We start from the raw sequence: 14,117 nt of genomic DNA, 5'->3' as shown, positions 1-14,117 counted from the left end.
TTGGTATCCTATTAGAGACGGAAACTTCTGCCATGAAATTAGTTCTGATGGGGACAGCTGTGAACTTCAACTTGAACGGGCATTGGGAGTATTTGACGGGATGTTCCTGGAAAAGAAAGTCATAACCACTACAAGCGCCCGTTCGGCACAGTCCACTCTAACAGACGAAGGTCCCTGTCATATATCTGTGACAATGTCTCTGAGAGCCATTTATCAGCGCCTATCGTCCTAGACACATCTAAGCAGATGAGGTAGGATTGGACCAAGGATACAACCGGCAACAGTTCGGCTTCTCCCAGGTACCAGAGGCAAGAAATGCCTCTGCGGAGGATTAGTGTAGGTAGTAGTGATGAAATGAGGTGACTCAGGAGTCTCACGATTTCATTCCGGAACCTCCTTCGACCGACCCTTGAAGTGGAGAGGTCACTGATGTATCCAGCAGCGCTTCCTCTTTTCACACCTCCATCCGGGGGGATCACCTCCAATCCTATCTTGGTTTCCATCTCTTTCTCTGACATCATATCACTCCCTTGTCTCCTAGTGGAAGCTCTGACCAGAACTCTGCACCGTTTTTCAAGGTAGTTGCACAGGATACCTGTACCGTCAATGGAGGGAGATTTACACTTGAATCTCAGTTCCAAGTATAAAGTATACACTTCTTGCCACCCTCCCTCAATCCATACCCCATCTCTATCCGTGACACACTTACTATAGCAGCAGCAATTCAAAGTACCTCTGAGCGCCACGTCTTTCCCAAGAACACTCAGGCAATCGTTTAGCCCCACTGTCGGTCTAACTTGGACACTCTTGTTAACTGATAATTAGATGATAATACAGAGGGGAAAAAAGAGCATGCATCAATTCTACATGTCTCTATACTTATCACATTCCACTCACATGCATAAAACCAGAGACGATCGAATAAAGTTCAGAGGATAAGTTGAACGGAGAAATATTCGACGGAAGGGGTAATTATCTAACGGCGGTTCGGCCGTCCTGGCCCGATTCTATCGGCTAACACTCCCCCACGGGACAATGCACGACTCTGCAGTAGTCCCGGACGATTTATCGATGGTGACGGCGAGGTTTGTGATGATGTAGAGGGTAGTAATGACGAAATATTGAGTGTTATGTGTGTGGTAGTAGTGGTAGGTGAAATCGTGAAATGAATTTCTGTGGGGCCCCCCGCGGGGCTCCGCTCTGACACGTGGCTACCACTCACCGCTACCAACGACTGACTCTTCTCTATCTTTCCTTTTACTTCATCACTTTTACCTCCAATTAACGGTATGTCCACCTTTCGTCTTTCTCCACTTTTATCTCTCATTTCTGACTCTCTGAACTTCCCTTTATCCTGTCTGCTTCTTAAAACTTCAGGTTTGCTAGTAGAATCCCGAGAATCGACGAATTTTCTTCGTGGTCCTGGCTGACGATATCTCATAGATTCGCCACTCGTCGAAAATCTTTTATTTTTATAAGAATCATCATTATGTCTCGTCGTGGGTTTCTCCTGGTTGGTCTCTGGAGGGAATCGGAGAGAAAAGGTACGCTGTTTATTGATTCTGTCATTATCTAGACTGATTTCTCGAATTCTCTCCAATGATAATCTTTTATCTTCAGATGTTGCTGGCCACCTTGGCCTACGCTCGGTTTCTCTTGGCGGCGGCCTCTCGTGGTGGACAGGGGGCCTCATCCTCCTTATTCGACATGATTCACGAGATGGAGGCTTGGGAAGGGGAGGTAAGGGACGTCTTGGACGACGAAATGAGGGGTCGTGATGTTGAGATGGGGAATATTTAGTTTTCTCTCTCATCTCACCATGTAGCCGTCCTTCCCTTCTCTTCTGTCCCTTCTCTTTCATCTCTCTAATGACTTTAGGCTCTACCGGTGGTTTCTGACCTATCTTCGAATTACTCACATTCTTAGGTACACCTGAAAATTTTACATTTTGGCTCACGAGAACTTTTCCTTCGGTGGTACCTTCGGTGGGTTTCTCTGAAGTTCCTTCCACCCACACTTCTCCTTCTGATACTACTTCTCTCTCTGGTACCACTTCGTTCTCTGTACCACCTGACAGATCTCCTAGGTCCTCGAATTCAGAATAATCGTAATCGATGATTTCATCATCATCTAATGTCACGTATACTGAACCAATGTTTTTCTTCTTCGGTGGTTCTACACGTATCGCTGACATATTCACCGAATGTACTGGTCCACCTAAAGCTTTCGTAAGTACATCTGCTCTCTGATAAACAGTGCTGACGTATGCTAGTTCAATAACTTTATTACTGACTAGATCTCGAAGAGCATGATGTCGAATATCGATATGTTTTGTCCTCTGGTGAGTACCAGGTTTTCTCGCTAGTGATATCGATCCTTGGTTATCGCAGTTTAATATAGTAGGACTTAGCTGATCGTAGCCTATCTCCCTCAGTAATCCTCTCAACCACTGAGCTTCCTTCGCTGCTTCAGCCATTGCGATGTATTCTGCTTCGACTGTCGACGACGATACTGTAGCTTGTCTTTTTGAACTCCAGGTTATCGGTGAGTTGTTCATCATGAATATCCAACCTGTAGTTGATCGTCGTGTGTCTTTACATCCTGCCCAATCGGCATCAACCCATCCTGCTAGGTCGCTAGCCTCGCCACCGAGACGAATACCATGTAAACGAGTGGACCGAAGGTAGGTAATTACCATTATCCCTTCCTCCCACACTTTCTTCGTCGGTTTGGTGAGGTACCTAGCAAGGTATGAAGCTGCATAGGATATGTCAGGTCGAGTACATGTGGCTAACCACTGTAGACATCCTATTAATTCTTGAAATGGTCAAATTTCACTTTCCACCTCCGACATCGATGGATTTTTCGCAGTAAGGGGTAACGGCGTTTTTCGGTCTCGGTGTAAGTCGTTTTCTGGAAACTTCTGAACTATCTTATCGATGTATGCTGGTTGGTTTAACCATATTGTCTTTTCTTCTCTGTTCCTTGTTACCTTCATACCTAAGATAGTACTTATCTCCCCCAGGTCGGTTATTATCCATCTTTTACCTAGCCCATCGAAAATTTCCTTCGCTTCTTCCTTCGATTTCGTGGCTAATACCAGATCATCGACATAGGCTAGCAGTATTGCTGCTCCCTTTCCTTCGATTTTCCCTTCTGGTCTATAGTAAAGACCCCAATCTGATTCGATTCTTGAAAATCCTAGGTGAGATAATCCTTCCCCGAGTTCAATCCACCACGTTCTACCGGATTGCTTTAACCCGTAAAGAGACTTGACTAACTTCAAGGTATTACATCCAGGTTTCGGTTTTATCCCCTTGGGATATTTCATGTAAATTTCAACATCGAGTTTACCGTTTAAATACGCCCCTTCGACATCGGCCTGACGAATTTCGAGGTCTTCGGTGGCCGCTATAGTCAAGAGTATTCGTAACGACCCCGATCTACCGACAGGTGCGAATGTCTCTTCGTAGTCGACACCTGGTACCTGTGAGAATCCTTGAGCTACTAGTCTGGATTTATACTTTAGTAGGTTTCCTTCTGAATCCGTCTTCACTTTGAATACCCATTTACATCCAATGGCTTTACGACCCGGTGGTAACACCGTTTCCACCCATGTTTCTTTAGATTCGATATTAGATATCTCTTTCTCCATGGATTCCAGCCACTTCTCACCATCTGGGCCGTTTACTGCTTCTTCAGGAGAGATAGGATCAATGAGAGAAGTATCACTTTCGATACCTGCGATAGAGGCGAGTGAGACTAACTTATTAGGCTCGCGACCAAAATCTAGGAACGAGTCTGTTAGGCCTGCGAAACGATGGGGGGGTCGAATAATTCGTCCGTGACGTGTCGTCAGGATCCCCTCATCCCCATCATCATTTCTTCCTTCCTCATCATTTCTCTCATTTTCGACGATATCGTTCTCATAGATCCAATTTCCTCCCCAGATGCCCTGTCCTCGTCGTCTTTCGGTAGGTTGTGGACCTGTATTAGGTGAGTTGTCTCTGTCGACATCATTTCCTTGTTCATTATCGATATTTTCCTGTTCGCCACTTTCTGAGCGGTCGTCAGGGAAAATTTCTTTGTTGACGACGGGGTCTAGGTCCACTTCAATGGCGTCAAGAGGGGTTTGGATGACGTCTGGCGACTCTCTAGTCGTCACCATTCGTCCTGTCGAGCGACGAACGTCTCGTGAGTGTTCAATTCGTCCCGATCCGTCCATTCTAACGATCCAACCGCTCACACCCTCGTCCTGACCTAGTATGATGGCTGACGAACCCCTAGGAATCGTGAAGTTCGACTTCAGCCTTATCTCTCTCGGTATTTGAACAAAACATCGTTCACCAAATCTCCACACACTATCTAGATTGGTGTCTCTTCCTGTGAGTGATGTCCACCCTGATTTTCCAGTGACACCAATCGATGTTTTCATGATTATAATGGCGGCGTATCTGACAGCATAGGACCAATATTCGTTCGGTAGTCCCGAGTCGAATAACATCGTTGATACCATCCCCTTCAAGGTACGTATCATTCTTTCCGCCACTCCATTTAACTCTGGTGTGTATCTTGGTGTGATGTAGTGGTTGATCCCTGCTGACAGGTAGAATTCCCTCATATCGAGGCTATCGAATTCACCTCCCCCATCAGACCTAATCACCCTCACCCTTTCACCAAGCTGTTTCTCTAATTTCGAAATACACTGTCGAACGATATCTGACGATTCGTTCTTCGTCGTTATCGGTATCGCGAATACAATTCGACTCGCCCTTTCCACACCAACGAAGAAATATCGTTCACCTTTTATCGCCGGACCGAACGGGCCAGCAATATCGACATCCATTCCTACTCCTTCACCATCTCCTTTCAACATTGGTGCTTCTTTATTCTTTGGTAGACGTGTTATCTTGGCCTGCATACAGGCGGGACAATTATCGGTTGTAAAGGGATCGTTCTTGTAAGTGTCCCAGTCCTTCTTTAATAGTCCCTGTCTACCTAGACTCTTTAGTTTATCTACACCTATATGTCCGAGTCGCTGATGCTCAGATTCAAGTGGTGAAGTCGCCTTCGGTGTCGATATCACGATCATCGCGGCAGACATTGCTCTGCCGAATCGTACCGACCACAGTGAGTCATGTTTCCTCAAACCTAGTTTCTCTTTACCTTTACCTATCCATCCACCACCGCTGCTTAGATTCGCCTTCCATCCCCATGAGAGTAACTTCGAGAGGGAGAGAAGACTTATCTTCGCTGTAGGGACGTGATGTACATCTTTCAGTACCATTTTCTGTCCTGAATCTAGTTCGAGGTTAATGTCACCTGTTTCCCAAGCCGTCATTGACTTGCCAGATGCTAGTCCGAACACTCTCGGTTCCACTAGTCTTTTAATATTCGTCATTATCGACCTGTGAGGAGTTATATGGTGAGTAGCACCACTATCCACTACCCAGGTGGGGATTACACGAGTGTGGCTTACATCATTAGACTCTGTAGCTAATCCCACCCACTCATTATCCTTATCCTCAACCCACGGGTTTTCGATTTCTTCAGGCCACACGATGTTACTCGTGTACCCTGCGTCATCATCGAACCATGATTCTGTCGACATGGCCATCCCGGCCCACGCCTCATGTTCACCATCCAATGACGAATACATCAAGGAGGTTTTGGAATTATCCTTGGACTGGTTCTCATCCTTCGAGACCGTATGTCCTTTCTTATTATTCTTATTATTATTATTCCTCCATTTCTTTTTACCTCCATCCTTTCCATCTGCGTTCTCTTTCCTGTTCGTATCCTCTCTTTTAGGTTTACGACAGTACTTCGCTAGATGTCCTACAGTGTCACAGTTATAACACTTTCTGGTTTCTTTTCTGGGCTGACCATCAGAGATATTATTGTCACGCCCGTCGAACAACTACCTCCTAATAGACCGACGGTCGACGAACCTCGGCTAACTTGATCCTTCTAAATCGATGTCTCACCCAACCGGGAGGGCGCAGACGTCGAAAGGGGTGTAACTACGGCGTACTTCGGCGTAGTTACTCTAACTGGGGTTTTGTTCTACTGATGGCGATGTATCTCGATTTGTAAATAGCTATCTCTATCTATCTTTCACTACTGACAACAATCAAGGATCGCTGAAGAACTTCAGCGATCTTCTCAGCTAATATTGTTTATTCCTCCTAGACGTTCATCCAACCCTCTCGCGCTTTGGCGTACTTCGACGCACTTCGTCCAACTTCCCCGAGCCCCGGCTATCCTCTTCCTCCTCCGACTAACTCCGCCTAACGTCGCCGTACTTCTGCTCCCATTGTCCCTATTTAGCCTAACTCCGTCTAACTTCGCCGTACTTCTGCTCCCATTGTCCCTACGTAGCCTAACTTCGTCTAACTTCGCCGTACTTGGTCTCAGATGTCCTGGGTTACGTGTAGAGTAAAAAGGTTAAGCCGTGATGGGGGTTTTGATGGTCAAAGGAGGGTCATTGTTGGTGGGATAATGGAGGTGTCACGACGTAGTTCGTGACAATTATCTCGGTTCACCCTCATTCCTTTATTTCCTTCGACGAACATCGCGAATCCCTTTCTATTGGTTCTACCAACAGGGCGCGCCTTACGTCTCGCCGTTTCTTTATTGAAGATCGATAAAACCTTCTCCCAAGTTCTCTCCCTCTCTATGAGGGATGTTACTTCGATCTGGATGATCCTGTAGGATGGTGCTAGGATGGTATTGAGGAATAACCCAGCTCGATCCTGTGAGTCAAACTTCAACCCCACCAATTTTGCTTCGGACATCGTCTTCGAGAAATCCTCCACATGCTTAGCCATTTCTTCGGCCGTCGCATCGTCCCTTAAGTCATAGCTAAACAACGCTTGACGGACATTCCTTTGATTCTCGATCGTCGATGTTACGTGTATTGCTGTACAGTAATCCCACATTTCTTTAGCTGACATCTTCTCAGATATATCAAGCATCACAGCATCCGACACTGTTCCCTTGATCATCCCCTGCGCTTTATTCTCCCTCGCTTGCCACTTTTCCCACTCCTTCAACTCTTCTCCAGTAATCCTTCTACCAACCGCTTGCCCTTCGACGGGCGTGGTAGGAGGTACTGACCCCGCTCTCACTGTCGTCGGCCTGACCCCTACGCGACCAGGTTCGGTATCATCACCTGTGACGATATTCCACACGTCACCTATCTGTAGATACACCTCGATCGACTTCCTCCACGGAGCATACGATGCTGGATCGTGGGATAACTTTGGGTGGCTCTCAAGAGAGATCTTAGACGACACGGAGGTCATTATGAGGAGAGTTAGAAATGGGAACTTGCCTTTGTTATATTATACACAGAAGGTATGTGACTTCCGACTGTTAATCTGTTAACTGATAATTAGATGATAATACAGAGGGGAAAAAAGAGCATGCATCAATTCTACATGTCTCTATACTTATCACATTCCACTCACACGCATAAAACCAGAGACGATCGAATAAAGTTCAGAGGATAAGTTGAACGGAGAAATATTCGACGGAAGGGGTAATTATCTAACGGCGGTTCGGCCGTCCTGGCCCGATTCTATCGGCTAACAACTCTTTCAACAACTTTGACGCCCAACTACAATGTCTCAAACTACCAATCAAAGACATGTCCAATTGCAAGACCAGTTAAGAAGTCTTCTGGAAGCCTTCACCGCTTCACTGAATGATTCTATTGAAACCACTTGTGTTCTAAGCTATGGTAAAGTGGAGAAGGACTCAGCCGTAGTTGCAGAACCAGAGGCACATAGCAACACCCTCCCACTGATAGTGACTTGCTTACTCCCTTTTGCACTACCCCCAACAAACAGTCTTGACCGGCTCACCCAGGATGACCCTGATGTTTTCCATATGACCTTGACATTACAGCAGCTACCTCTGCAAACTAATAGTGCTCTAGTGTGCGTACATACCGCACTACTTGCCAGATTCTTTGGGACGACTTTCTTTACAGTCCATCCTGATGGCTTCCCAACGGGTGAGAGGCAGATGTCAGGCAAGACATCTGCTGGTAGGTCACCCAATGTGCAGGATCCAAGTCCTGTGCAGCAAGGGTGGAGCAATGTGCGGCTAGCTTTCTATGATGGGCAGTATTCAGATTGGGAGCGGACCAGTCGTGAATTGACCTTGCAGGGCATTTATGATCCCAATGAGTCCACACAGTACAATTTCAGCTGGACTTTTCGAGTCAGGGCAAGCCTTGACACATTGGGTCAATCATTCCCAATCCGGGTGAGCGTTCAGCTCGGTGAGCCAGTTCAATGGACTCCTATCAGACAAGGACACCTCTCCCATAGTGAAAATGACTTGCATGGTCACCATGAACTAGTAACACAAGCCGTGAGCCTGGGTGACTTCCACGGATCAGTAGTAGAAGAAGAATGGAATCCACTTCCCTCCTCAGTGCCCCCACGAGAATGTCGAGTCAGTTTGACTCTCTCTGTTCAATCCGTTGTTCAAGAAGTGCAGGAATGAGGTGGAGGGAGTAGAAAGGAAGCTGAATGGTGAGATCACCGAGAAGTGACGTTAGTAGCGATCAGCAGGCATCAGTTAAGATATCACGGGAGTTAATTTGGCTCATGAGGGCATGACATGCTTAGTTTGAGCACTGGCTTCCATATATCACCAACGACATCCGACTTACGGATCGGGATGACCTCTGATGCAGGCGGGAGCTTGTTAGTACAGCTTGTTGGTGTACGTCAGTGCTGTCAAGTATGTCAGAAGCTCTCTAGCGACTAGAGGAGTGTAGTGCAATTGGTCACCATTGTACATATCTAAACAATCTGCTTAATGATGTCCGTTTGCCTTGGCTTGGGCCAATGCTGTTACAATATCAGCGTTCGTTCGTTTGAGATGATCGGAACTCACCATAGGGATTTTTAGGGTTCTTCGCCATCTCGGGGTCTATCAGATCAGCCGGATACACGTGCAAACTGCCGGTACACCGTTCGTTCAGACCATAATCAGGGAGAATAGGAAGGTAAGGCATATCGGGTATAAGGTGATGTCATGAAAGAGAAAGTGGAGACGATGACTCACCTTGGAGCGCTACATCTTGTAGTTTGACCACCCCAAAGAAGGTAATGGCAGCACCCACGGCGAAGGGCCACAGAGGTTTGAGGATCTTTCGAATCAGCAAGAGTTTTCGACATTATCGCTTTCCCAAATGATCGACAAGCGGGAAAATAATGAGCGACATACGGGAGTGGGCCAAGCACGTAGACCAAACATGATGTTCGGTACAGGATCTCTGAAGCGTCAGCCATTCGAATTATACGGTGAAGACAATATCCCAAGCCACCGCCGTTGTAACCCGTATGCCCTGTGTAAAACCATGTCGAAATGTAGTGACTGAATCGTCGTCCACCCGGTACTGATCGCTGCCCAGCCACACAGTCAGTCAGTCCCTCTTGACTGATAATACTCAATGAATGACGTGAAGACCAGTGATATGATTAGATACGGATGGAAAGTCATGTATGAAAGACTCACTTCGTTAATGGTGGAATGAAGTCGATGTCAAAGTGGACAGAGCCCGTCGAAGGGAGTCGGATCCCGCGGCGATATCGGTAATCCCGACTTTCCTTCCGCGTGGCATACTTTCGGCGAGTGATTTTGACTTTCCGTCCATTTTCAACCGAAAACTTGAATTATGGGCAAATCTGCCCCTACAAAGTCTTCAAAAGAGCCCACGTTACCTAGTAGTAATTGGAATCAGCTGAAAAAAGTGTGACCTCCTCATGTGAAGATATCCCTGCTAACTGTCAGACCTTGAAGCCGGCGTCGGGATCTGGAGAGAAGGTAAAGATGTCCATGTCAAATACTAAACGGAAACGATATCTTGCTGGAGTTGGGAGATATGTAGGGACTCTTGAGGACAAGCTCGGTGAAACATCGTAAGTGTGTAGCCTGAACAAAAAGGAGACGTGATATTGATGACACGAAACAGTGCTAAGCTTGAACATCGAACCTCCGAGGGTGTCAAAGAAGCCGTGATTTTCTCAGACCCTCGGAATGATTCTGCCGTAGTTGAAGAACTGAGGAATATGGTAGCTGGAAGGACGACTTTGAATGATTCGAAGAAAGAGTGAGCTGGATTGGCTTTGACTGAATAGTTCTAGCTTACATGCAGGCCGGGTAACTAGTGGGTCAATCTCTTTCTATCCCATTCCGGATTACTTGATTGGGCACGAGCTTCCCTGCTCAATCTATACCCCTCTCTTCACAGATGTCAAAGTGTAACCTTCTATCAAACTCATACAGGACATGGTAGAGGCTAATCAACTCGATCAAGACATCGATCGGACATTCCGATCGCATGAAATACGTTCACTCAGGAACGAAGCGCTGACTTAAAAGCATAGCAATAGATTGTGAGATGGTCGGACTAGGTCATTTAGGTTCTGAATCAGCTCTAGCTCGTGTTTCTCTCGTCAACTACCACGGACACATTCTTCTCGATACGTTCGTCTCGCCTAAAGTAGGAGAGCCAGTGACGGATTTTCGAACTTGGATATCTGGGATTAGAGCGCAAGATCTGAAAGGTGCACCGGATTTCGCTTCGGTGCAAAAACAAGTCTCAGATTTACTCACTGGAAGGGTTCTCATAGGACATGCTATATCCAATGATCTTCAAGTGAGTTTCATTCTGTTCTCACTCTCCTCACCCACTACCTCTTCCTTTGCGCTTACCAATCGTTCTTCGGCGACGTCCTAGGTCATCAAGCCAGTGTACTTGCTTCGTCTGAACAGGAGATACATTCATCACTTGAGGGAATCCCCTTCCTGTAGAAAAGACGTCTTTCTTCAGGGTCATATGAAATGATATAATGACGACGATCATGACTGATAATAGGCATTATTGCTCAGTCATCCAGCAACCATGATCCGCGACACTCAAAGATGCAAACCTTTACAGGAAATAGCAAAAAACAAACGTCCAGGTCTCAAAAAACTATGCCAACTGGAACTCGGCTTAGAAATCCAAAAAGGGTCACATAGCTCTGTGGGTCGCCTCACTTTCGTGTATTCAGGAAAGCTGATGATAGGTGACGGACGCAAGAGCTACTATGGCTTTATTCAGGTTACACAAGAATGCCTGGGATGGGATAGGTAGGAAAGTAAAACCCGTTCATTCCAACTCTCAAAAGACTACAAACGGAGAGAGTCGAGACGAGCAGACTGGTCTGGGGCTGCGGAAGAGGAAACGGGATTTGGGTGATGAAGAGGAAAGTGATTTGGGATCACCAGTCGGAAAGAACAAGAAAGGACGAAAGGTACAATTCCTTCGTGGGAGGAAGAAAGAGGACGGGACACACGTAGGAGAAAGTAGATGGTGGGAACATACTGCGGAAGGGTAGTTGGGCATTTCTCATTCACGTATAAGCAAAACCCCTGTTGTACACATATCTGCATGACGATTACTTTGCGCATACCCCTATTGTCGCACGAAGATGATCGATCGATTGACGTCAAAATGCGCTTAGAACGCATCAGTGAGTCAGCGATCAGCGGTCCCAGCGGGGACGTTAGGGCAGGTCTGGAAACAATCAGTGAAACACCATGAGAATACATGTCTGAGTCAGATCCTCGTTGGAGGTATTCATTCAACAAGTCTGTCTTGCATCCATATCCCAATTTCTCTCCCGGATCCTTGGTCCGCCAGATAGCCAATCCATCCTCACATCAGGCGGTCAGTAAGCACGGATAGGATTGGTGACTGACGGACTCACATCTTTGAAGGTCACAGCCACGAGATAATACACCACACCAGAAATGGCAACTATGAGCGCAATGAAGCCAACGATAGCACCGATAACGATCAACCACGGGAAAGGCTGAGCATCTTCAATCTCCCTCACACGCTCCGTTGTTCCTCCCTCTCCAGATACTCTTCTTTTGATTTGATGATACCTACCCCAATCAGCATGAAGATCTTGTATCTCTTTTGATCATTTATCTATGCCACTCGGGAAAGGTGTGTACCAAACCCAGGGAGGGCGTGAAGGGGTGATTTACATATCAGAGGGATTGTTTTTGGAGAATGGATGGCTGAACAAGGAAAACTCACCTTTATCGACCATCTGAGCCACCCACTGTTCTCTCTTCTCTTCATCTTGTTTATCCTTAATCTGTTTAGAGATTCTATGATACAAAGGTACCCTACCGTCGGACGAGTTGTCATCTATGACGGTGGTGATGGCTCCATTTTGCATACGTATCTGTAGGAAAGAAGGGTAATGATGTTCTGTCCATTGTTCGATCTGTCGTGAGCTCTGAGTCCAGTCTACCCATCAGACATATCAAGGATGATATGGGGGAGGTGGGTGATGATTGGTGGAGTTAAGGGTTGACCTACCTTGCCACATGCAATGCTCATTTTAAGCAAATTGGGATCATCTCTCGCTGTTTTCTGATGTATTTTCCTGGCGTACGAACGGAAGATGAGTGCTACATCTCTAGGGTTGGTCGCGCGCAGTATGAGCTACGATAATTTAGTTACGATGACAATATCTACGAGTCAACTCACTTGGATGGTTTCACCTCGTCGGATCTTGACATTCTTCTTTAGTACATTCGGGTTCATGTAACATCTCTCCAACGTAGCTATAGCCATGACTGGTGGAATAGCCACAAAGTTGAAAACACTTTGATTCTTGATCAACGTCAGGTAATCCAAAGAATCCGTAGCGTGTCGAAGAGCGTCCAAAGTCATCTCACTAGCTGCGAATAAAGCCTGTTTCTCCCTCGTAGGATCCAGGAGTTCTTTCATAGAATCGAACCCGTATTTCCCCCAAATAGCACGAGGCCAAAAGCCTCTTCCTTCCTCAACATCTTCTTTTACGTCGCGGAGGATGTTGGTCTTTTGCAATATCATACCCATCGAGTTTGATAATGTGAGTTGGTTGGCAATGAAGGCTCTTTCTTTTCCTGAAGCCGCGAAGATTCCAGATAACCCCTCACCGACCAAACCGGCGACGTAATGACAATAAAGATCATAATCGGCCATGGTGTTGATTTCTGCCACGGGTTTCTCCGGAGTTGCCAAGGCCGCAAAATCGGCCATTCCTCTGCCCATCTTCATGCAAATATCCTCGATGACTAGTTGATATCTGGTATTAGTCTCGAATAGAAATGCGAAAAACAGACAACATGAATGTCACCTACCGTTCGTCAAGCATGGAAAATTCTTTTTGTATAACATCAAATTCGGCTAATGTCATCCTGTCTGCTTCGTTTGGCCCACTACCGTCAAAGTTCCATCCAGGTTCGTGCAGCTTGAGGTATAGCGATCTCAACATGGGAAGTTTAACGCTGTTGGGTAACGTCATGTCATCTTCGAGAGTGTCGCACGCTCTAAGGACCAAGTAAAAGATGCAAACCTGAGATCAGGTATGTCGTTTACGCTCTTTCTCCCATCTGCCGTCTCACAACCGTGCGGTGTGAGGATAGAAGCGATGGATAGGGATGATACGAGCTGTGGAAGTACAAGCTCACCGTCCGAGCGAGATCTCCCTCAAGTTCCTTGATGACCATTGCAAAACTCCTACTGGCTCTATCCAAAAACTCCCAGCATTTTCTCATACTGGGACGATCATATCCTGTCGTGGCATACTCCTTCGGATCTGTGATGTCTCGAGCGTCACGCCAGATTTTGAAATGAATCATAGCCCGGAACTCATTCTACGGGGTCAGTGTGACTACTTGTGTATGCGCAAGTCTACTGACTGGGTGGGTTAGGACTGTCAGTGATCAGCTGATTTCCCGGCGATTGAGTGGAATTACTCACTTTGAACAGCATGGTCCAGGAGGCCCATGGCGAGTACTAGGCTTTTGTGAGAGGTCTGGGATAATGTTCAAACTGTTGGGACCCTGCTATTTCGGGTAGGTGGGAGAGGATGATGGAATGGCTACAGATAGCGGTGGACAATTTTCGTACTTACAGTGTATGGTGGGTGGGACGAGAGAAGGGTTGGCGCCCCGCTGCTCGGTGCGGCCCCACCGGGAGGAAATGCCACATCATTCACCACACCCTTATCACTTTTCCACTGGAATCCATGTCTTGCCCTTTA

At 46.6% G+C, this 14,117-nt stretch overlaps 2 protein-coding genes across 2 annotated transcripts; one reads left to right on the top strand and one right to left on the bottom strand.

Moving 5' to 3' along the window:
* Positions 1 to 10,399: 10,399 nt before the first annotated feature.
* On the top strand, positions 10,400 to 11,150 carry TREMEDRAFT_22411 (uncharacterized protein; the record flags this gene model as incomplete). Its single annotated transcript, XM_007000398.1, has 3 exons — positions 10,400 to 10,681; positions 10,901 to 11,050; positions 11,094 to 11,150. Coding segments are annotated over 3 exons (489 nt in total), but the record flags the coding sequence as incomplete, so codon positions are not given.
* Positions 11,151 to 11,738: 588 nt separating this feature from the next.
* TREMEDRAFT_67037 (uncharacterized protein) lies at positions 11,739 to 13,713 on the bottom strand (the record flags this gene model as incomplete). The annotated part of the gene is made up of 6 exons (XM_007001848.1): positions 11,739 to 11,989; positions 12,116 to 12,308; positions 12,404 to 12,529; positions 12,575 to 13,157; positions 13,213 to 13,427; positions 13,543 to 13,713. The coding sequence occupies 6 exons, from the start codon at positions 13,711 to 13,713 to the stop codon at positions 11,739 to 11,741; spliced, it is 1,539 nt and encodes a 512-aa protein (XP_007001910.1).
* Between the last annotated feature and the right edge of the window lie 404 nt (positions 13,714 to 14,117).

This window comes from Tremella mesenterica (assembly GCF_000271645.1).
Source record: "Tremella mesenterica DSM 1558 unplaced genomic scaffold TREMEscaffold_1, whole genome shotgun sequence".
In the NCBI taxonomy this organism is placed as follows: Eukaryota; Fungi; Basidiomycota; class Tremellomycetes; order Tremellales; family Tremellaceae; genus Tremella; species Tremella mesenterica.
This window is presented reverse-complemented; position numbering and strand designations above follow the sequence as displayed.